The sequence below is a fragment of the Salvelinus sp. IW2-2015 genome, unplaced genomic scaffold (genome assembly GCF_002910315.2).
Source record: "Salvelinus sp. IW2-2015 unplaced genomic scaffold, ASM291031v2 Un_scaffold2288, whole genome shotgun sequence".
NCBI classification, from domain to species: domain Eukaryota; kingdom Metazoa; phylum Chordata; class Actinopteri; order Salmoniformes; family Salmonidae; genus Salvelinus; species Salvelinus sp. IW2-2015.
The window spans coordinates 21,395-46,445 of record NW_019943614.1 but is presented as its reverse complement, the minus strand read 5'-3'; the positions used below and the strand labels follow the sequence as shown (position 1 = coordinate 46,445).

Below are 25,051 nucleotides of genomic sequence, written 5' to 3'. Positions count from 1 at the left end.
AGAATTAAATTATTCCAAAACATGCATCCTGTTTGCAACAAGGCACTAAATTAATACTGCAAAGAATTAAATGAAATTTTTGTCCTGAATACAAAGCATTATGTTTGGTGCAAATCCAACAACACCCTCTTTTCAATCATCGTGGTCGCTGCATCATGTTATGGGTATGCTTGTCATTTTTCGCACAGGCAAAATCCTAGAGTAAAACCTCATTCCCCTTTTGAGCAGGACAATAACCTAAAACACAACACCAAATCTACACTGCTTACCAAGACGATATTGAATGTTCCTGAGTGGACTAGTACAATTGACCTAAAAACTGGCTTGAATCTATGGCAAGATTTGAAAATGGCTGTCTAGCAATGATCATCAATCGACTTGACAGAGCTTGAAGAACTTTTGAAAGATTGATGGGCAAATATTGTACAATCCAGGTGGTCAAAGCTCTTAAGAGACTCACAGCTATAATTGCTGACAGTGTGTCTAACATGTATTGACTCAGGTGGTCTAATCAAGATATATTATTGGGGGTTTCCATATATTTTAGACTTAAAAAAAAAAAATCTTCCACTTTCACATTATTTTGTATTTTTGTGTTAGATTGTTTCCAAAAAATTACAATTAAATCCCACTTTGTAACGTAACAAAATGTGGAAAAGTCCAGGGGGTTGAAATACTTTCTGAAGCACTGTAATTCCTATTTTGATTGGGGGACCATTTTAATGGTGGGGGAGGCGACCAAATATATCTTATTTTGTCCTCTTCCTCCACAGGTGAAGAGCCTGGTCCCCCAGCAGACAACCTCTAACGGGAGGACAGACCTGGTCCAGGTGGGTCTGCAGACCAGGACCATGCCCATGCTGCAGGAGCTTCAGAGCTGGAGACACACATCACCATCATTAAACAGCAGCTGCACATCGCCATGACGAAGAAGAGGGAGCTGGAGCAGTACCAGCAGACACACAACATGACAGAGAAGAGGACTAGTACCAGCAGACACACACCATGACAGAGAAGAGGACTAGTACCAGCAGACACACAAACATGACAGAGTAGAGGACTAGTACCAGCAGACACACAACATGACAGAGTAGAGGACTGGTACCAGCAGACACACAACATGACAGAGTAGAGGACTGGTACCAGCAGACACACAACATGACAGAGTAGAGGACTGGTACCAGCAGACACACAACATGACAGAGTAGAGGACTAGTACCAGCAGAGACACAACATGACAGAGTAGAGGACTAGTACCAGCAGACACACAACATGACAGAGTAGAGGACTGGTACCAGCAGACACACAACATGAGAGTAGAGGACTGGTACCAGCAGAGACACAACATGACAGAGTAGAGGACTGGTACCAGCAGACACACAACATGAGAGTAGAGGACTGGTACCAGCAGACACACAACATGACAGAGTAGAGGACTGGTACCAGCAGACACACAACATGACAGAGTAGAGGACTGGTACCAGCAGCACACAAACATGACAGAGTAGAGGACTGGTACCAGCAGACACACAACATGACAGAGTAGAGGACTGGTACCAGCAGACACACAACATGACAGTAGAGGACTGGTACCAGCAGAGACACAACATGACAGAGTAGAGGACTGGTACCAGCAGACACACAACATGAGAGTATAGGACTGGTACCAGCAGACACACAACATGACAGAGTAGAGGACTGGTACCAGCAGACACCACAACATGACAGAGTAGAGGACTAGTACCAGCAGACACACAACATGAGAGTAGAGGACTGGTACCAGCAGACACACAACATGACAGAGTAGAGGATTAGTACCAGCAGACACACAACATGACAGAGTAGAGGACTAGTACCAGCAGAGACACAACATGACAGAGTAGAGGACTAGTACCAGCAGAGACACAACATGACAGAGTAGAGGATTGGTACCAGCAGACACACAACATGACAGAGTATAGCTGGTACCAGCAGAGACACAACATGACAGATATAGCTGGTACCAGCAGACACACAGGAACACTGAGTCCGAGAGCAGCACAGAGGACCAGCAGGAGGACAACCAGCCTGAGACCCAGAGACCAGCCAGACACCCAAAACCCAGAGCCCTCTGCCCAGACACCCAGACCCATGTACCCAAACTCAGAGCCCTTACCCAGACCCATGTACCCAAACCAGAGCCCTATGCCCAGACACCCAAACCCAGCGCCCTCTACCAAGACACCCAGACCCAGAGCCCTCTACCCAGACACCCAGACCCAGAGCCCTCTACCCAGACACCCAGAGTCCTCTACCCAGACCCAGAGCTCTCTACCCAGACACCTCTACCCAGACCCAGACACCTCTACCCAGAACACCAGAGCCCTCTACCCAGACACCCAGAGCCCTCTACCCAGACACCCAGAGCCTCTACCAGACACCAGATCCTCTGACCAGACACCAGAGTCTCTACCAGACACCCAGAGTCCTCTACCCAGACACCCAGAGTCCTCTACCCAGACACCAGAGTCCTCTACCCAGACACCCAGAGTCCTCTACCCAGACAACCAGAGTCCTCTACCCAGACACCCAGAGTCCTCTACCCAGACACCCAGAGTCCTCTACCCAGACACCCAGAGTCCTCTACCCAGACACCCAGAGTCCTCTACCCAGACACCCAGAGTCTCTACCCAGACACCAGAGTCCTACCAGACACCAGAGTCCTCTACCCAGACACCCAGAGCCCTCTACCCAGACACCCAGAGCCCTCTACCCAGACACCCAGAGCCCTGTACCCAGACCCAGAGCCCTCTACCCAAACCCAGAGCCCTCTACCCAAACCCAGAGCCCTCTACCCAGACACCCAAACTCAGAGTCCTGTACCCAAACCCAAAACCCTCTACCCAGACACCCAAACCCAACACCCTCTACCCAGAACACCAAACCCAGACCCCTGTACCCAGACCAGAGCCCTGTACCCAGACAATCAGACCCAGAGCCCTGTACCCAGACAATCAGACCCAGAGCCCTGTACCCAGACAATCAGCCCTAGAGCCCTGTACCCAGACAATCAGCCCTAGAGCCCTGTACCCAGATAATCAGACCCAGAGCCCTGTACCCAGACAATCAGACCTAAAGCCCTGTACCCAGACAATCAGCCCTAGAAGCCCTGTACCCAGACAATCAGACCTAAAGCCCTGTACCCAGACAATCAGCCCTAGAGCCCTGTACCCAGATAATCAGGACCCAGAGCCCTGTACCCAGACAATCAGACCTAAAGCCCTGTACCCAGACAATCAGCCCTAGAGCCCTGTACCCAGACAATCAGCCCTAGAGCCCTGTACCAGAGGAACATGGTGTGTCCTGATCCCTGGAACCATCTGCTCTCCATCTCCAACCAACCTCTCTCTGACAGGAGTTAACCAGAGGACACTGTCTGTACCCAAAGCCTTGCTCTCGGTACTACGGTGGATTATTTCAATAGATCTTCTAGTGGTCCCTTTTTTTTACTCTTTCTGAACATCATATCGCTTATTTGATAAAGAATGTGATCTTTTGGATGTTTTCCGACAGTACTGTTTGCGGTCTCAATACACCTAACATGAAGACAGAGGGTACTGAGGAACTCATGATACAATATTGTATTGAATCAGAACTTTTCCTCATGAATGCATTTACAGACTTACAGTTCATTTAGATTTGTGAAAGATGTGGTTTTAGGGAGACAGAGTGTGACTGTGCCACAGAGGTATGTTGGTATCAGGAGGTGGTGAACATTTGGAGAGCTAAGTAGAGGTGTCAAGGGGTGGTGAACATAGCTGTAGAAGTGTCAGGATGATGTATGATAGTTGTAGAGGTGTCAGGGTGATATATGCCAGCTGTAGAGGTGTCAGGGTGATGTATGACAGCTGTAGAGGTGTCAGGGTGATCTGTGATAGCTCTAATCACTGCATCTGACAACCTTCAACTAGCGGAGGATACTCTGCCACCAGTCGACCCAGCACACCAGTCCATTCAGCAGTCAGCCCAGGTCAGCAATGCCCAGTTGTCCCTCCCGGATAAATATGACGGAGTAGAGGATTGGTACCAGCACGGAACCCCATCTAAGTGGCTTCCTACTCAAGTGCTCCCTCTATTTTGCGCACCAGATGGGAGCCCTCACCACCGAGAGGTCCCAGGTTGCCAAGGTTATTTCTCTGCTGACTGGGCAGGCATTGGAGTGGGCTACAGCCGTCTGGGAGAGAGGAGAGGAGGAGCTGGCTTCGTATGAGGGGTTCATGGCTCTGTTCAGAGGTATCTTCGATCATCCGCCGTAGGGCAGAGTGAGGGCCTATTCCAACTACGGCAGGATGACCAGACAGCTGCCGAGTACGCACTCACCTTCCGGACAGTAGCAGCATCCAGCGGATGGAATGAGCCGGAGCTTCGTACGCTATCCAGAAGAGGACTGCGCGAGAGGAGGTCCAGACGCAACTGGTATTGTCTAGACGACAACCTCTCCTTGGAGCCTGAACGACGCAGACGGAAACAGCTGGGGCTCTGTCCCTATTGTGGTCAAGGGGGGGAACCAGCTTCAGCAGTGTCCGGTACTTCCCAACTCGGGATCCACGAGAGCAGAGAGACGGTCACGTGATCTTCCACCTCCTGGAGCAGTTGTGAGTATCCCATCTTCATAATTTTCAGCCAAAACCTTTTTATTGTCGGTCACACTAGCTGGATGTCCCTCATGTTTCTACAGTGCTAGTGGATTCCGGTGCCACTGGGAACTTTAATGAACAGACTCTTGCCTCCTCTCTGAACATCACCTCATACCCGCTCTTCTCTCTGTTTCCGGATCAAGCCCTTGATAATCGCCCACTAGGATCCGGAACCATCACACATCATCACGCCACTCACCCTCATCGTGGAGTCGATCTAGCTCACAAGATCATCCTCAGCCTCCCATGGCTCCAACGTCTTAACCCCACCATCTCATGGTCGAGGATTAGAATCACGGACTGGTCACCTGAATGCCGGAGGAACTGCTATCCCGTCCCCTCATGAGTCGTAGCCCCTGTGGTTTGTGACGTTGATGTGGACATTCGCCAGGSTCTGGAAAGGGAAACCACTATCTGTCCTCCTGAGCATCGACAATCCCACAGGGATAAGGGATYGGCTGCTAACTTGGGCGCACGTCGCTGTGAATCCAGGGATCACCCGTACTATACAATCTCTCTAGAAAATCGGTGGCTCACCTTGGCGCAGGATGTTATTCAGTACGTCAACTGCTGTTCCGTATGTGCCCAAACTGAATCTCCCCGGCACGCTCCAGCAGGGAAACTCCTTCCCCTGCCCATGCTTCAGCATCCCTGGTCACATCTGTCCATTGATTCTGATCTCCCCTCCTCTGATGGTTTCACAACCATTTTGGTGGTTGCAGATAGATTCTCTAAATCCTGCCATTATATCCCTCTCTCTGGTCTCCCTACTGCTCTCCAGGTCGCTGAGGCAGCGTTCCAGCAGGTCTTCTGGAATTATGGCCTTCGGGAGGACATCGTCTCTGACCGTTGCCCCCAATTCGCATCACGGACATGAAGAGCCTTCATGGAGAAGCTGGGGGTCACGGTCAGTCTCACTTCCGGGTATAGGCCTCAGTCTAAAGGGCAGGTGGAGAGGATGAACCAGGAGCTGAGGAGCCACTGCCAGGACCGGCAGGGGGAGTGGGCYCGAATTCCTTCTGTGGGCGGAGTATACCCAGAATTTGTTACGTCACTCCTCCACCAGGCTGACTCCATTCCAGTGTGTTCTGGGTTATCAGCCAGTCCTGGCTCTGTGAACCTCAGGCCAGACCGAAGCTCCTGCGGTGGTTTAGGCACACAGAAGAAGTGTGGAGTGATACCCATGTGAGACTCCAGCGCGCCGTCCAATGTCAGGAGTAGGAGGATCGCCACCGCAGTGAAACTCCCGTGTTTCATCGTGTTTGACTATCTACCAGGAACCTCCCACTCCGCCTGCCCTGCAAGAAGCTGAGTCCCGATTTGTTGGGCCGTTCAAGGTTCTCAAGGGGGGTCAACGAGGTGACGTATAGATTACAGCTCCCCAGTGACTATCGTATCTCACCTTCCTTTCATGTCTCCCTTCTCAGGCCGGTGGTTCCTGGTCCCCTGGCTAAAACTGTCCCCACGACACCTCTCGTGGGGACGGGGGACAGGGTACTGTCACGTCTACTCCCGCTCCCCCTCTCCGGCGCTCGACGTCACCGATTTACAAATCACTGCCTCTGACAACCATCATTACGTACACCTGGCACCATTCTTACACAAGCGCCTCATTAGGAGACTCACCTGGACTCCATCCCTTCACTGATTACCTAAATCTGTCGCTCCCTTTTGGTTCATTCCCCAGRCAGTATTGGTTATGTGTTTCATGTCCAGACGCTTGTTTTGTATCGTTCCATGTTCATTGTATTATTAAACTCACCACCTGCTTCTCGTCTCCCAGCGTCTGCGTTAGTTCCAGAGTTGTTCTGTTCCCTGGGGGCTGTCAGGATATATTAGGATGAGGATTTTATATTATATTTATATTATATATTATATAAATATTATTATATTATTATATATTTATATTTATATTTATTTATATTTTATATATTTAGGATGAGGAGTTATTTTCATGGGTTTGAATTTGTTCTTATTAACCTTTCTCGCCCCGGGGTTCCGCTAGCGGAACACCCACAACATTCCGCTGCCTTCGCAGAGCGCGAAATTCAAAAAATATTTTGGGGAAATATTTCACTTCCACACATTAACAAGTCCAATACAGCAAATGAAAGATAAACATMTTGTGAATCCAGCCAACATKTCCGATTTTTAAAATGTTTTACAGCGAAAACACAATATATATTTATGTTAGCTCACCACAATAGCCAAACACACAACGCTATTTATCCACCGCATAGGTAGCTTTCAAAAAACCGACAAAATATAGATATAATTAGTCACTAACCAAGAAACAACTTCATCAGATGACAGTCTTATAACATGTTATACAATACATTTATGTTTTGTTCGAAAAATGTGCATATTTGAGGTATAAATCATAGTATACATTGCAGCTACAATCACAAATAGCACCGAAGCAGCCAGAATAATTATAGAGAGCAACGTGAAATAAATAAATACTCATCATAAAACATTTGAAAAATACATGTTGTACAGCAAATGAAAGATAAACATCTTGTGAATCCAGCCAATATTTACGATTTTTTAAGTGTTTTACAGCGAAACACAATATAGAAATATATTAGCTTACCACAATAGCCAAACACACAACCGCATTTATTCACCGCAAAGATAGTTTTAGCAAAAACCAGCAATAAATATAAAATAAATCACTAACCTTTGGACAACTTCATCAGATGACAGTCTTATAACATCATGTTACACAAACATTTATGTTTTGTTCGAAAATGTGCATATTAGAGCTGAAAACCGGGTTATACATTGTGAAAATGTAGCAACTTTTTCCCAGAATGTCCGGATATATTTCTGACACTCACCTAATCTGACCAAATAACTCATCATAAACTTTACATAAAAATACTGTTGTATGGCAAATGAATGATACACTGGTTCTTAAGCAACCGCTGTGTTAGATTTTTTTAAATAACTTTAGTACGACATACTGCTTGCGTTATTGCGAGACAGCGCCCGCTAAAAGGGCGGAGAATAGGACTAAACATTTCACACAAAAATACGAAATAACATCATAAATTGTTCTTACTTTTGCTGAGCTTCCATCAGAATCTTGTACAAGGAGTCCTTGGTCTAGAATAAATCGTTGTTTGGTTTTAGAATGTCCTTTTCTCCTGTCGAATTAGCAATCTTAGCTAGCCAAGTGGCGCGAACATGTCCATCTTCTCTCGAGGCAAACAACGGAAAACTCCAAAAGTCCCGATAAACGTTGAATAATCTGATAAAACTCGGTTGAAAAAACATACTTTACGATGATATTATCACATGTATCAAATAAAATCAGAGCCGGAGATATTAGCCGTGTATACTGAACGCTTTTCAGAAGGCAATCTGGGGTTCCTTCTCGCGCCTTCGAAGACAATGAAATTTCCAGACCTGTCACTCCAAAAGCTCTTGTTCGACCTCAGATCAAGCTAGACACCCCATTTCACCTCCCACTGCCTGTTGACATCTAGTGGAAGGCGTATGAAGTGCATGTATATCGATAGATATAAGCCAGTTGAATAGGCAGGCCCTGGAACAGAGCCTCGATTTCAGATTTTTCACTTCCTGTCTGGAAGTTTGCTGCAAAATTAGTTCTGTTTTACTCACAGATATATTCAAACAGTTTTAGAAACTTGAGTGTTTTCTATCCAATAGTAATAATAATGCATATTGTACGATCTAGAACAGAGTACAAGGCAGTTTCATTTGGGCACGATTTTTTCCCAAAGTGAAAATAGCGCCCCCTACACACTAACAGGTTAACAAAGATACCATGTTTCATCTCCACTCCAGTGTATTCTCTGCTGCGTGTATAGTGGCCTGGACCGTGTGTGCGTGTACAGTGGGCCTGGACCGTGTGTGTGTGTTGTGTGTGTGTGTGTGTGTGTGTGTGTGTGTGTGTGTGTGGTGTACGGACGTGTTTAACTATTCTTGTGGGGACCAGAAGTCCCTACAAGAATAGTAAACGAACAAAAGTTGACCAGCTGGGGACATTTTGTTAGTCCCCACAAGATCAAATGCTATTTCTAGGGGTTTAGGGTTAAGGTTAGAATTAGTGTTAGGGTTAGAATTAGTTAAATATTAAGGTTAGGAGCTAGGTTTAGTTGTAGGGTTAGGAGCTAGGGTTAGGTTTAGGATTAAGATAAAGTTTAGGTTTTTGGGTTAAGGTTAGGGTTAGGGTAAGAGTACGGGTTAGGATTAGGGTTAGGTTTAGGGTTAGGGAAAATAGGATTTTGAATGGGACTGAATTGTATGTCCCACAAGGTTAGCTGTACAAGACTGTGTGTGTGTGTGTGTGTGGCTAAACTCTTACAATGATATCCTATTGACAAACACATCTAGTTGATTTTGTTGTGATTATATTACATAGTCACCAAAACACAAACAAATGGAGCGCTGATTATTTTCTACCAAGGGAGGACCTTATCTACTATTCCCTTTATAATGCACTACTTTTGACCAGGAGCCATAGGGACTATAAGGAATAGGGTGTCATTTGGGACACAGGCAGGACTGGATGACCATTAAGATCCAGTCTAGGAGCCATTGACAAGATGACAAATGAACATGATTCATAACTAAACACTTGTGAACCTCAGTCAAATTATATTGTCACTTGCATTCTAATATTTGGGAATGTAGTCCCAACAATTTAATTAAATGATGACTGCTAAATTTACGCTAAATACTACCATTAAGTGTCAATGCCTTCGAAGCTGGTGTTTGGAGGATATATTGGCACGGGTGTTGTTAGGCCCGACACGAAGTCGAACAAAGTTAAACACCGGTTTTGAGGGCATTATCATTTTTATACAAACGGGTTTCCAACATATTGAAATATTTAATAATAAAATAATGATTCATATATATATACAAATAATAATAAAATAAAAAAATGATTGACATATTTTAATTAAACATTTTACATTTATTTATACCATTTCATCCTGACACAATCTATGGTTGCTACCCAAGCCGGCTAGTCGTTCAAATCAAACTTTGTCACATGCACCGAATACATCATGTGTAGACCTTACAGTGAAATGCTGAATACAACATGTGTAGACCTTACAGTGAAATGCTGAATACATCATGTGTAGACTTACAGTGAAATGCTGAATACATCATGTGTAGACCTTACAGTGAAATGCTGAATACATCATGTGTAGACCTTACAGTGAAACGCTGATATACATCATGTGTAGACTTACAGTGAAACGCTGAATAACATCATGTGTAGACCTTACAGTGAAATGCTGAAGTACATCATGTGTAGACCTTACAGTGAAATGCTGAATACATCATGTGTAGACCTTACAGTGAAATGCTGAATACATCATACAAATGCTTACTTACAAGCCCTTAACCWACAGGGTAGTTCAGGAAAGTTAAGAAAATATTTACCAAATAAACTAAAGTAAAAAATTATAAAAAGTAACAATAAAATAACAATAACGAGGCTATATAGAGGCGGTACCGGTACCGAGGCAATGTGCGGGGGTACAGGTTAGTCGAGGTAATTTGTACCTGTAGGAAGGGGTGAACTATCCATTGATAAACAGCGAGTAGCAGCGGTGTACAAAACAAATGGGKGGGGTCAATGTAAATAGTCCGGTGGCAATTTTATTAATTGTTCAGCAGTCTTGTGGCTTGGGGGTAGAAGATGTTAAGGAGCCTTATGGTCCTAGACTTGGCGCTCCAGTACCGCTTGCCGTGTGGTAGCAGAGAAACAGTCTATGACTTGGGTGACTAGAGTCTGACAATTTTTTGGGCTTTCCTCTGACACAGCTTAGTACATAGATCCTGGATGGCAGGAAGCTTGGCTCTAGTGACGTACCAGGCCGTATGCACTACCCTCTGTAGCGCCTTATGGTCAGATACCAAGCAGTTGCCATACCAGGCAGTGATGCAACTGATCAGGATGCAGAACTTTTTGAGGATCTGGGGACCCATGCCAAATCTTTGTGTTGTCGTGCCCTCTTAACAACTGTCCTGGTGTGTTTGGACCATGATAGTTCGTTGGTGATGTTGACACCAAGGAACTTGAAACTCTCGATCAGCCTGTTCGGCCCGCCTTTCCCTGTAGTCCACGATCAGCTCCTTAGTTTTGCTCACATTGAGGGAGAGGTTGTTGTCCAGGCACCACACTGCCAGGTCTCTGACCTCCTCCCTAATCGTTGTCGGTGATCAGGCCTACCACTGTTGTGTCGTCAGCAAACTTAATGATGGTTGGTGTTGGAGTCCTGCTTGGCCATGTAGTCGTGGGTGAACAGGGAGTACAGGAGGGGACTAAGTACACACCTGAGGGGCCCCAGTGTTGAGGATCAGCGTGGCAGACGTGTTTTTGCCTACCTTTACCACCTGGGGGCGGTCCGTCAGGAAGTCCAGGATCCAGTTGCAGAGGGAGGTGTTTAGTCCCAGGGTCCTTAGCTTAGTGATGAGCGCAATGGTGTTGAACGCTGAGCTGTAGTCAATGAACAGCATTCTCACGTTCCTTTTGTCCAGGTGTGAAAGGGCAGTGTTGAGTGCTATTGAGTTTGAGTCATCTGTGGATCTGTTGGGGCGGTATGCAAATTGGAGTGGGTCTAGGGTTTCCTGGAGGATGCTGTTGATGTGAGTCCTGACCAGCCTTTCAAAGCACTTCATGGCTACGGACGTGAGTGCACGGGGCGGTAATCATGTAGGCAGGTTGCCTTCGCTTCCTTGTGCAAAGGGACTATACTATGGTGGTCTGCTTGAAACATGTAGGCATTACAGACTCAGACAGGGAGAGGTTGAAAATGTCAGTGAAGACACTTGCCAGTTGGTCCGCGCGTGCTTTGAGTACACGTCCTGGTAATATGTCTAGCCCCGCGGCTTTGTGAATGTTGACCTGTTTMAAGGTCTTGCTCACATCGGCTACCGAGAGCGTTATCACACAGTCATCCAGAACAGCTGGTGCTCTCATGCATGCTTCAGTGTGGCTTGCCTCAAAGCGACCATAAAAGGCATTTAGCTTGTCTGGTAGGCTCGCGTCACTGGGCAGCTCGTGTCTGGGATTCCCTTTGTAGTCTGGAATAGTTTAAGCCCTGCCACATCTAACGAGAATAACAGCAAAGTAGCTGCATTTGCATTTGTTTAAGCGGTTTTCTAGTGACATTTATTTGGAAACATCCATAACAATGAGCGAATGAGGCACGATTTCGCCTGGCATAGAACGTGCTCAGTTCTCAGGACACTGTAGTTCAGAGGAGCTAGCCAACAACACAGCTAACATAATCACTCCAAATTGAAGATGGAAAGAAACCAGCTGCATTCATTTTGTTTGACATTTTTGTATTTATCTATAAAAATTATTATGGTGATTCATGATTTTGACTGGTTGAGAAACGCTGCCTTCCCGTCTGTCGCTTCTCGACACGTTCATTACTATGGGACACCTGGAGATCAAAATAGAATCTTGAAACAATGTTGCAAATGTCGGAGACCGACAGCAAGGTTTATCTCCTCTGTTGAAAACTAAATGTTAGTTAGTTAGTCTGAAAGAAATGTGAGATAATGTCTAGATGCTTTTATTGCAGAAATCAAGTTTATAAATTGCCTGGCTGGGCTGATGAGAGTGGATTGCGCAGTCAGATGGAACAGAGTAAATAGGCATTTTAACGTCATAGATTTAGCCGGTGGTAACTTGTGGATTAGACAACAGCTGGAATGCGCTTTTAACCAATCAGCATTCAGGATTAGACCCACCCGTTGTATAAAGGCCAACAAAGACGGTTGAGGTTTGGAATAACTGCCCACACAATTGATACTCTGCTACGGACTATTTATTTTGTTCACAAATCAAGAAAAATATATGCAGCATTTCTAAATAAATATGTATTTTTCAAAGAAAGACACTATACAAATAAGGAATATCTATTTAAACAGTTCAACTGTTTAGTTCCATGCTGAGAGAACGGCAGCTTCTGTATTCTGCCATGAAGGAAAACAATACCACACCAAGTCAATGAGACGGTTTTTTCCTATACAAAAAAATTATGAATACCAAAAACATTCCTGAAAAACAGCAGGCAAAAAAAAAAAGACAAAATATTTCATACAGTGATAAAAATAAAAATAAACTTTAGTCAATAAACAGAATAGATCGAAGTATTTGTACAAATACCACAGAATGACATCAATATTTCAATAACATTAGATACTGCATATTAGATTTACTTTGTGATGTAAAACAGGATGAGAGAGAGGAGGAATGACTGCGTAAGTAAGTCTTGACAGACAGTTCAGACCAACTTCCCCAAAGTTCCAGGAGGATTCACAGATTTCCTGCTTATTATTTTACAACCTACACTAGTAACATCTTCAGGGTTAGGTAGGCTACAGCACATACTCCCTTATACAAAAATGTACAAAACATCAGCCTCTAACTAGTTACACCAGAATACTGTCCTTTTTCTTTACAGTAGTAGGACAGTACAAAACATTGTGCCTAGAAGTTGTGTTGAGGAGACGCAAAGGTGACCCGGTGCTGGCCCCCCTCGGTCCCCGCTAGTCATGTGACCTCAGTCATCGATGCCGAATGGTTCTGGAAGACAGAAAGGGGMATTTTTTTTATTTGATTTTCTAAGAAACAGAAAATGTAGGTTTATAACTGTGGTTGATGGTCCAGCAAACATAAAGCAAGCGAGTGTGGTATTCATTTCCCAAATTTGACAAAACCAGTGCTGAGCAAAAATAAGATTCTGGAAGACAGAGGCATTTTTGTTAAGAATTTCATAAGCAACTAAGAATTACTAAGAAAACTAAATTGAGGCAAAATGTTTTAAAGCATAGATAACTGCCAAAATAATGTCTCTTAATAGAGACCACCAGCCAGAACAGCTTCAATGCACCTTGGCATAGATTCTATAAGTGTCTGGAACTCTATTGGAGGGATCCACGAAAGATTCAATCTTTGGTGTTTTATTTATTTATTATGGTGGTAGGAAACGCTGTCTCAGGCTTCAGTAACTCCCATAAGTGTCCAATTGTGTTGAGATCTGGTCACTGACGACCATGGCATATGGTTTACATCGTTTTCATGCTCAACAAACCATTCAGTGACCACTTGTGCCCTGTGGATGGGGGACATTGTCATCCTAKRGGGGCATAGCCATGGTAGCCAAAATAATGACTCATCATTTTTATACATGACCCTAAGCATGATGGGATTGAAATTGCTTAATTAACTCAGGAACCACACCTCAGGAACCACTGTGAGGAAGCAACTGCTTTCAATATACACTTTCTAGCCCTCATTTACTCAAGTGTTTCCAGTATTTTGGCAGTTACATGTACAGTGGAAAAGCTAATGGACGTGTATTCATGCACGTCCTAAACCTGAGAAAATATATCCTGACAAAGAAATGATAGACCTCCACTGTAAAAAGTACAGTAGCTGAATAGTAAAGCGGGCGACGGCCTCGGAACAGTAGCTGAATAGTAAAGCGGGCGACGGCCTCGGAACAGTAGCTGAATAGTAAAGCGGGCGACGGCCTCGGAACAGTAGCTGAATAGTAAATATAGAGTTGATAGACGTGGAGAAACTTCAACACTAATCAACATCTTAGGAAAAGTCTGTTGTGTTTTAAGGACATGTTGTGAGTAAACAAGTGAATGTACAGTCGTGGCCAAAAATGTTGAGAATGACACAAATATTAATTTCCACAAAGTTTGCTGCTTCAGTGTCTTTAGATATTTTTGTCAGATGTTACTATGGAATACTGAAGTATAATTAAAAGTATTTCATAAGTATCAAATGCTTTTATTGACAATGACATGAAGTTGATGCAAAGAGTCAATATTTGCAGTGTTGAKCCTTCTTCTTCAAGCCTTCWGCAATCCGCCCTGGCATGCTGTCAATTAACTTCTGGGCCACATCCTGACTGATGGCAGCCCATTCTCGCATAATCAATGCTTGGAGTTTGTCAGAATTTGTGGGTTTTTGTTTGTCCACCCGCCTTTTGAGGATTGACCACAAGTTCTCAATGGGATTAAGGTCTGGGGAGTTTCCTGGCCATGAGACCAAAATATCGATGTTTTGTTCCCCGAGCCACTTAGTTATCACTTTTGCCTTATGGCAAGGTGCTCCATCATGCTGGAAAAGGCATTGTTCGTCACCAAACTGTTCCTGGATGGTTGGGAAAAGTTGCTCTCGGAGGATGTGTTGGTAACATTCTTTATTCATGGCTGTGTTCTTAGGCAAAATTGTGAGTGAGCCCGCTCCCTTGGCTGAGAAGCAACCCCACACATGAATGGTCTCAGGATGTTTTACTGTTGGCATGACACAGGACTGATGGTAGCGCTCACCTCGTCTTCTCCGGACAAGCTTTTTTCCGGATGCCCCAAACAATCGGAAAGGGGATTCATCAGAGAAAATGTCTTTACCCCAGTCCTCAGCAGTCCAATCCCTGTACCTTTTGCAGAATATCAGTCTGTCCCTGTGGTTTTCCTGGAGAAGTGGCTTCTTTGCTGCCCTTCTTGAAACCAGGCCATCCTCCAAAAGTCTTTGCCTCACTGTGCGTGCAGATGCACTCACACCTGCCTGCTACCATTCCTGAGCAAGCTCTGTACTGGTGGTGCCCCGATCCCACGGCTGAATCAACTTTAGGAGACGGTCCTGGCGCTTGCTGGACTTTCTTGGGCGCCCTGAAGCCATCTTCACAACAATTGAACCGCTCTCCTTGAAGTTCTTGATTATCAGATAAATGGTTGATTTAGGTGCAATCTTACTGGCAGCAATATCCTTGCTTATGAAGCCCTTTTTGTGCAAAGCAATGATGACAGCACGTGTTTCCTTGCATGTAACCATGGTTGACAGAGGAAGAACAATGATTCCAAGCACCACCCTCCTTTTGAAGCTTCCAGTCTGTTATTTGAACTCAATCAGCATGACAGAGTGATCTCCAGCCTTGTCCTCGTCAACACTCACACCTGTGTTAACGAGAGAATCACTGACATGATGTTAGCTGGTACTTTTGTGGCAGGGCTGAAATGCACTGGATTTTTTTTTTTAGGGATTCAGTTCATTTGCATGGCAAAGAGGGACTTTGCAATTCATCTGATCACTCTTCATAACATTCTGGAGTATATGCAAATTGCCATCATACAAACTGATGCAGCAGACTTTGTGAAAATTAATATTTGTGTCATTCTCAAAACCTCTGGCCACGACTGTCCAGTACCTCTATATATACTATACGACTGTACATGTCAGTAGTATGGTATAGTCATAGGATTGTGGAGTCGTTCCACCTCAAAAAATACAAGAGAATATTGAACAGTAGTGTTAAGTGGTTACCTGTGCAGTATTATTGAACAGCAGTGTTAAGTSGATACCTGTGCAGTATTATTGAACAGCAGTGTTAAGTGGTTACCTGTGCAGTATTATTGAACAGCAGTGTTAAGTGGTTACCTGTGCAGTATTATTGAACAGTAGTGTTAAGTGGATACCTGTGCAGTATTATTGAACAGCAGTGTTAAGTGGGTTTACCTGTGCAGTATTATTGAACAGCAGTGTTAAGTGGGTAAATACCTGTGCAGTATTATTGAACAGCAGTGTTAAGTGGATACCTGTGCAGTATTATTGAACAGCAGTGTTAAGTGTGCAGTAATATTGAACAGCAGTGTTAAGTGGTTACCTGTGCGCTGAGTGTCTCCAGGGGGCTCTGGATGCGGGGGAAGGTCATTAGGGGGAGACCACGGTAATCTTCACTCTTCTGTTTGGCAGGGGTGGAGCGAGCTCCTTTAAAGTTGTTCACCACACAGATACCCTGAAGGAGACACAGCGTCACTGAAACATCCCCTGACATGAAAACGTCACAGAGCAAAAGGCTGAACAGTATTAGGGTTCCCAGGGTTACAYACGTTACACATTCCATGTTACAGACTCCATGTTACACAAATTACAAATTCCATGATCCCATTTCCATGACTACAGCAAAGAAGAATATCCAAGAGAAGAGCCACTGGCCAATCAATACATTTGATCCATTTATCTAATTCACCGGTGGGCAATGTTTCAACTCAATTATTTTGGCAATGAGCAAATTTCATGTCTGCTGACACTTCAACATCTTGRAAAATGCTGTGCAACTTCCAGTGTGAGTTTACTGTACACATTGAGGTTGTACCTGCTTTTAGTTACAGTTTTAACAGTGTCCAAGAAGGCTACTGTGGCTATTTGATCATAATGTAGGTCTACCAGAGTGACCTATCAGAGTGGCCTACCAGAGAGGCATCCCATCAAAAACAATGGAGAAAATGCCTCCCATAACATTTGAACATGGAAATAGCTGTTGTATCATTCAGCCTACAGTAGCAGCCAATGTGTGGTGTTCAATGTAGACCTACATTCCTTGAGACTTTTGAAATAAACATGCAGGGCTTGACATTAACCTGTTTATCCACTTGTCCTTCAGACAAGGAGGTGACTGAAAATGTTGTGTTGTTAAAATGAAAATGCATTATTATCCCCATACCATTATTACAGAGAATCAGACAAATTATACTAACCTCTGCCTATTGACTACTTAGCTTATTCAAGACTGTCTCAAAATACAACACTGCCCCTTTAAGAGAAGAAAAGCTATTTACCTGACTCGCTTTTCAAAGATGTCTAGAAATGTACACGTTTTGTGCTCTTGTAGGAAGCAATCACTCCCTTATCTATAACTGGACTAATAACTGACTAACTAGCAAATAATATGAACAAAATGTGCCCAGGTGGCTACATGCAGCTCTCACTATGATCTCAAAACAAGTCTACTCACGACCGCTCATGCTGTAAACACAGTCCAGTTCAAAGTGGATGGAACAGATCCATATATGGCAATGGTCTATTAGCATGTAGGCTTACTGCAGCTCTGATTGGATATGGTGCACCGGTCTGAGTAAAGTCTTGCATGTCAATGCAAAAAAATATCTCTTGCAGTTAGCTTTGCATACTAAATCTTGCAAATTTCATTTTGTTTTGGTATGTTACATTGAAAGTGGCTAATATTGCTTTGATCACAATTCCCACAGTAAAGGGAAACATTGATAGTTAATTAACTAAGGGGGAAAACTGTAGAAAGTTGAGTGAAGTTCAATCTCGTGCTTCTCTGCGCGGGCTGATATTTCTTCTGCGTGGCGCACAGCTTAGAGGGAACAGTGGGAACCATTTAGATGCCGAGGAAGATTTTGACCAATAAGAATACAAGACATCCTCACCAGGAAGATCAGCTCCCATCGTGTGCTAAAAGAGATCAACACAACCAGATAAAAACGGCCGTTAGTCCTCACCAGGAAGAGAGCGATACAGCTGCCCAGGACGAACCCAGCGATGACATCAGAACAGTGGTTCCGGTACTCCGAGACCCGGTTGAGCCCGGCGAGGAAGGCTGTACACAGGGTACCCAGGCACAGCACCGGTTTGGCCAGGCGACTACTCTTAGTCTTTATGGTGCTAGTGATGTACATCTGGAACAGGGAGAGACATGATGAGAGGTAGGACTGTCTCTATGGCGTCTGCCCAAGCAAATGTATCCATCATCATCCTCATCATAATAATAAAGTTGGGACAGTTCCAGCAGTACTCACCGTGACGTAGACAGCCGAGTAGACGCTGAGCGCCGTGTAACACTGACTACATTCAATACGACTACGCTGCTGACAGTAATACTCACCGTGACGTAGACAGCCGAGTAGACGCTGAGCGAGGCGTCTTTGGATGGGAAGGAACGTCGAGCCTTCTCCACGATGACCGGGCTACCGGTACAGACGTTACCGTTGGAGATGAACTGGTGGTTGAAGCGACACTCGGTGCCGGTGTAGTTGGGCTTACACACAGACAGGAAGTACGGCGCCAGGTTGCCCGTCACCACCTGCCCCGCGTTTACAAAGATGTCTGTCGCAAACAGACCAAACGCAAACACACCTGGAGAGAGAGAGAGACAGTGAGACAGAGAGACGCAGAGAGAGAGAGGGAAAAGATACAGAGACACATGAAACTAAATGCTTCATTTCCAATGTTCATGAAATATGCCTTATTATCTGCCCTTAGTATTGTAATTCTCTGAGCCTGGCGCTGCCCCTCTGTCTGGGGGTCCTGTGTTCTGAAGGGAGAGACGGAGAACAATGGGCTGGGCTATGTCCCAAATGGAACCATAATCCCTATACAGTGAACTACTTTTGACCAGGGCCCTGTGTGCACTGGTGAAAGTAGTGTACTAAATAAGGAATACAGTGCTATTTTGGGATGCATTTTAACACATACGTAGTGTAACACGGTGTCATTGAGCACTGTAACACAGACGTAGTGTAACACGGTGTCATTGAGCACTGTAACACAGACGTAGTGTAACACGGTGTCATTGAGCACTGTAACACAGACGTAGTGTAACACGGTGTCATTGAGCACTGTAACACAGACGTAGTGTAACACGGTGTCATTGAGCACTGTAACACAGACGTAGTGTAACACGGTGTCATTGAGCATTGTATCACGGTGTCATTGAGCACTGTAACACGGTGTCATTGAGCACTGTAACACGGTGTCATTGAGCACTGTAACACGGTGTCATTGAGCACTGTAACACGGTGTCATTGAGCACTAACACGGTGTCATTGAGCACTAACACGGTGTCATTGAGCACTGTGACACGGCGGGCCAGTAACTGAAAGGTTGCTGGTTCAAATCCCAGAGCCGACTAAGTGAAAAATCTGTCAACGTGCCCTTGAACAAGGCACTTAAACCTAATTGCTGCTGTAAGTCGCTATGGATAAGAGAGTCAGCTAAATGACAWTTTTTTTTACATTTAAAAAAATACTATAAAATAGTTTGCTAAGAGTTGGCTACTCAACATGTAACTACGGTCAACATGTAATATACAAGTAACACCACTGACATGACCAGTAGGTCACCAATAACTAACCAATAAACCTGATGACTCTCCTGATGAGGGGGTTCAGGTAGCAGCACTCCCCCGTCACCATGGTCTTCTCCTGGGTTAGGAGCACCGCCCGTGTGGACTTCATGATGTACATGGAAACCTCCCCGATGAAGATCTGACGACGGACAGATACATGGTAATGTTAACACATTTAGCCTAACCTCGACCCCGGTGGACTTCATGATGTACAGTGGTTCTTCCTTTAAAAAAGTTTGGAGCTTATGTCGCGACGGTTTCTGGTAGATGGTGTCAGATTGGGGTAAATTGCGGCATTCTGGCAACAATGGCTGCCACTTAAATAACGTGAATTCTGCGGCACCACGCAATCTGTGCTGCAGTACGCAGGAAGGAAGAACCACTGTACTTGGAAACCTCCCCGATGAAGACGACAGACCACATTGTTACACTGAGTGTACAAAATATTAAGAACACCTGCTCTTTCCATGGCATCAGGTGAAAACTATGATCCCTTATTGATGTCACTTGTTAAAGCCACTTCAATCACTGTGTAGATGAAGGAGAGGAGACCGGTTAAAGAAGCCTTGATATAACTGAGAGGGTGAAAGGGGTAAAACAAAATATTTCAGTGCCTTTGAACAGGGTATGGTAGTAGGTGCCAGGAGCAACAGTTTGTGTCAAGGCTGCAATGCTGCTGGGTTTTTCACGCTCAACAGTTTCCTGTGTGCATCANAACAGGGTATGGTAGTAGGTGCCAGGAGCAACAGTTTGTGTCAAGGCTGCAATGCTGCTGGGTTTTTCACGCTCAACAGTTTCCTGTGTGCATCACGAATGGTCCACCAACCAAAGGACATCCAGCCAACTTGACAACTGTGGGAAGCATTGGAGTCAACATGGGCCAGCATCCCTGTGGAATGCTTTCGACAACTTGTAGAGTCCATGTGCCGACAAATTAGCATTAACACCCAGCCCTAACCCTTGTCACCTAAAACCCTCAAACTTTTACAGATGCACAATCGAGAGCATCCTGTCGGGCTATATCATCGCCTGGTACGGCAACTGCTCCGCCCTCAACCGCAAGGCTCTCCAGAGGGTAGTGCGGTCTGCCCAACGCATCACCGGGGCAAAACTACCTGCCCTCCAGGACACCTACASCACCCGATGTCACAGGAAGGCCATAAAGATCATCAAGGACAAGAACCACCCGAGCCACTGCCTGTTCACCCCGCTATCATCCAGAAGGCGAGGTCAGTACAGGTGCATCAAAGCAGGGACCGATAGACTGAAAAACAGCTTCTATCTCAAGGCCATCAGACTGTTAAACAGCCATCACTAACATAGAGAGGCTGCTGCCAACATACAGACTCAAATCACTGGCCACTTTAATAAAATGGATTTAATAAAGGTATCACTAGTCACTTTAAATAATGCCACTTTAATAATGTTTACATATCCTACATTACTCATCTATGTATATACTGTACATTATACCATCTACTGCATCTTGCCTATGCTGTTCGGACATCGCTCATCCATATATTTATATGTACATATTCTCATTCCATCCCTTTATATTTGTGTGTATTAGGTAGTTGTTGGGGAATTGTTAGATTACTTGTTAGATATTACTGCATGGTCGGAACTAGAAGCACAAGCATTTCGCTACACTCGCATTAACATCTGCTAACCATGTGTATGTGACCATGTGTATGTGACCAATAACATTTATTTGAACATCCAAGCCCTAAAACCCAGCCCCAGCACCACCCAACACCCAACACCACCCAGCTTGGGGGGCCAAGGAAGTAATATATACTATTTTAGCAGACACTTCTATCCTAAGCGACTTAGTCATGCATTTTCATGTGGGTGACCTCGGTGGGAATCAAACCCACGATCCTAGATCCTGATCATTATGGTCTACCAACTGAACCACACAAGACCAATTAACACCTCCAATCCAGAGTACTGTTATAGTTACATTTTAGTCATTTAGCAGACGCCCCTATCCAGAGTGACTTAGTTAACTAGGTGGAACAACCATATCACAGTCCTGGTAAGAAGACTACATATCACAGTCCCGGTAAGACTACGTATCACAGTCCTGGTAAGACTACATATCACAGTCCTGGTAAGACTACATATCACAGTCCTGGTAAGACTACATATCACAGTCCTGGTAAGACTACATATCANAACAGGGTATGGTAGTAGGTGCCAGGAGCAACAGTTTGTGTCAAGGCTGCAATGCTGCTGGGTTTTTCACGCTCAACAGTTTCCTGTGTGCATCAAGAATGGTCCACCAACCAAAGGACATCCAGCCAACTTAACAACTGTGGGAAGCATGGGAGTCAACATGGGCCAGCATCCCTGTGGAACGCTTTCGACAACTTGTAGAGTCCATGTCCCGACAAATTAGCATTAACACCCAGCCCTAACCCTCGTGTCACCTAAAACCCTCAAACTTTTACAGATGCACAATCGAGAGCATCCTGTCGGGCTTTATCATCGCCTGGTACGGCAACTGCACCGCCCTCAACCGCAAGGCTCTCCAGAGGGTAGTGAGGTCTGCCCAACACGTCACTGGGGGCAAACTACCTGCCCTCCAGGACACCTACAGCACCCGATGTCACAGGAAGGCCATAAAGATCATCAAGGACAACAACCATCCCAGCAGCGGCCAGTACACCCCACCATCATTCAGAAGGCGAGGTCAGTAAAGCTGGGACCGAGGGACTGAAAAACAGCTTCTATCTCCAGACCATCAGACTGTTAAACAGCCATCACTAACATTGAGAGGCTGCTGCCAACAAACAGACTCAACTCACTGGCCACTTTAATAAAATTGATTTAAAAAAAGGTATCACTAGTCACTGTAAATAATGCCACTTTAATAATGTTTACATATCCTACATTACTCATGTATATACTGTACTTTATACCATCTACTGAACCTCCAAGCCGTTCGGCCATCGCTCATCCATATATTTATATGTACATATTCTTATTCCATCCCTTTAGTGTGTTTAAGGTAGTTGTTGTGAAATTGATAGATTACTTGTTAGATATTACTGCATGGTCGGAACTAGAAACACAACACCAGCACAACCCATCCCCAGCACCACCCAGCAGCCCCCAGCACCACCCAGCACCACCCAGCTCCCAGCACCACCCAGCTTGGGCGGCCAAGGTAGTAATATATACTATTTAGCAGATACTTCTATCCTAAGCGACTTAAGTCATGCATTTTAATTTCATTTTCCTAGATTCTGATCATTATGGTCTACCAACTGAACCACACAAGACCAATACATTTTAGTCATTTAGCAGACGCCCCTATCCAGAGTGACTTAGTTAACTAGGTGGAACAACCATATCACAGTCCTGGTATTATGGTTAGAGCGTTGGGTCAGTAACTGAAAGGTTGCTGGATCAAATCCCAGAGCTGACAAGGTAAAAAACTGTCATTCTGCCCCTGAACAAGGCAGTTAACCTGTTCCCCGGTAGGCTGTCATTGTAAATAAGATTTTAATCTTAAATGACTTGCCTAGTTAAATAAAAGGTTCAGCCTGTGTTGGCACAGAGACAGGATGTAGAGCTGCTATGGCTGCTGCGAACTGTAGGCAGTAATCTACAGTGTAGCAACATTGCCATCTGGTGTTCGTTCTCTGAACTAATGAACCATGTCAGTCCTCAGTACTTCAAAAACCCTCGTTTTTTCCTCCAGTGAATCTAGCAGTCATAATTAAACCTAGAAATCAATATTCAGTGGAAATGAGGCTAATGGAGCATTGATCGTAATTAATACAGATGCAGGATCTTAATTCGAACCAGAATAATCCTAATACATTTTCAGAATGGGAAATCAAGTCTGACATTTTTTTTAAAAGTGGAAATTACATACTTCAGAAACCTTAAAACTCAAATACAGGAAAATTCAACAACAAAAGAGTGATCAAATTAAGAGCCTACATCAGTAGGACATATCCTTCATAAATAACACTGCTCAAAAAAAATAAAGGAACACTTAACAACAACAATGTAACTCCAAGTCAATCACACTTCTGTGAAATCAAACTGTCCACTTTAGGAAAGCAAAACTAGATTGACAATAATTCACATGCTGTTTGTGCAAATGGAATAGACAAAAGGTGGAAATTATAGGCAATTAGCAAGAACACCCCAAAAAAGGAGTATCTACAGGTGGTGACCACAGACCACTTCTCAGTTCTATCTTCCTGGCTGATGTTTTGGCACTTTTGAATGCTGGCGTGCTCTCACTTAGTGTAGCATGAGACGGATTCTACAACCCACACAAGTGGCTCAGGTACGTGCAGTTCATCCAGGATGGCACATCAATGCGAGCTGTGGCAAAAAGGTTGCTGTGTCTGTCAGCGTAGTGTCCAGATGCGGGAGCGCTACCAGGAGACAGCCAAGACATCAGGAACATGGAGGAGGCCGTAGGAGGGCAACAACCCAGCAGCAGGACCGCTACCTCCGCCTTTGTGCAAGAGGTGCACTGCCAGAGCCCGCAAAATGACCTCCAGCAGGCCACAAATGTGCATGTGTCTGCTCAAACGGTCAGAAACAGACTCCATGAGGGTGGTATGAGGCCCGACGTCCACAGGTGGGTTGTGCGCTTACAGCCCAGCACTGTGCAGGACGTTTGGCATTGCCAGAGAAAACCAAGATTGGCAAATTCGCCACTGGCGCCCTGTGCTCTTCACAGATGAAAGCAGGTTCACACTGAGCACAGGCACATGTGACAGACGTGACAGAGTCTTGAGACGCCGTGGAAACGTTCTGCTGCCTGCAACATCCTCCAGCATGACCGTTTGGCGTGGGTCATCATGGTGTGGGGTGGCATTTTCTTTGTTGGGCCGCACAGCCCTCCATGTGCTCGCCAGAGTAGCCTGACTGCCATTAGTACCGAGATGAGATCCTCAACCCTTGTGAGACCATATGCTGACACATGCACAGTTTGTGCCTGCTGGAGGTCATTTTGCAGGCCTGGCAGTGCACCTCCTTGCACAAAGGCGGAGGTAGCGGTCCTGCTGCTGGGTTGTTGCCCTCCTACGCCTCCTCCACGTCTCCTGAGTATTGGCCTGTCTCCTGGTAGCGCCTCCATGCTCTGGACACTACGCTGACAGACACAGCAAACTTTTTGCCACAGCTCGCATTGATGTGCCATCCTGGATGAACTGCACTACCTGAGCCACTTGGTGTTGTAGACTCCGTCTCATGCTACCACTAGAGTGAGAGCACCGCCAGCATTCAAAAGTGACCAAAACATCAGCCAGGAAGCATAGGAAACTGAGAAGTCGTTTGGTCACCACTGCAGAATCACTCCTTTTTTGGGGGTTCTTACTAATGCCTATAATTTCCACCTTTTGTCTATTCCATTTGCACAACCAGCCATGAGGAAAATTATTGCATCAATCAGTG

At 45.0% G+C, this 25,051-nt stretch overlaps 2 protein-coding genes across 2 annotated transcripts in view; one reads left to right on the top strand and one right to left on the bottom strand.

Moving 5' to 3' along the window:
* Nucleotides 1-1,947: 1,947 nt before the first annotated feature.
* LOC139025122 (uncharacterized) lies at nucleotides 1,948-3,285 on the top strand. Its single transcript, XM_070440180.1, has one exon. It carries the CDS (start codon nucleotides 1,948-1,950, stop codon nucleotides 3,283-3,285), a length of 1,338 nt encoding a protein of 445 aa, XP_070296281.1.
* A 9,341-nt stretch (nucleotides 3,286-12,626) lies between these two features.
* Nucleotides 12,627-25,051, bottom strand: part of LOC112073540 (phospholipid phosphatase-related protein type 1-like) — a 14,715-nt gene continuing 2,290 nt past the window's right edge. The window contains exons 2-6 of the mRNA XM_070440179.1: nucleotides 19,631-19,778; nucleotides 18,383-18,633; nucleotides 18,000-18,176; nucleotides 16,358-16,489; nucleotides 12,627-13,263 (exon numbers count right to left, since the gene is read on the bottom strand). Of these exons, the coding sequence (XP_070296280.1) occupies nucleotides 13,231-13,263; nucleotides 16,358-16,489; nucleotides 18,000-18,176; nucleotides 18,383-18,633; nucleotides 19,631-19,778 (741 nt within the window). The 3' untranslated portion in view covers nucleotides 12,627-13,230. The remainder of the gene's footprint in view (nucleotides 13,264-16,357; nucleotides 16,490-17,999; nucleotides 18,177-18,382; nucleotides 18,634-19,630; nucleotides 19,779-25,051) is intronic.

What these genes read in the sequence shown, in the direction of transcription:
- LOC139025122 (XM_070440180.1), top strand. Translation starts at nt 1,948, where the DNA reads ATGACAGAGTATAGCTGGTACCAGCAGAGACACAACATGACAGATATA.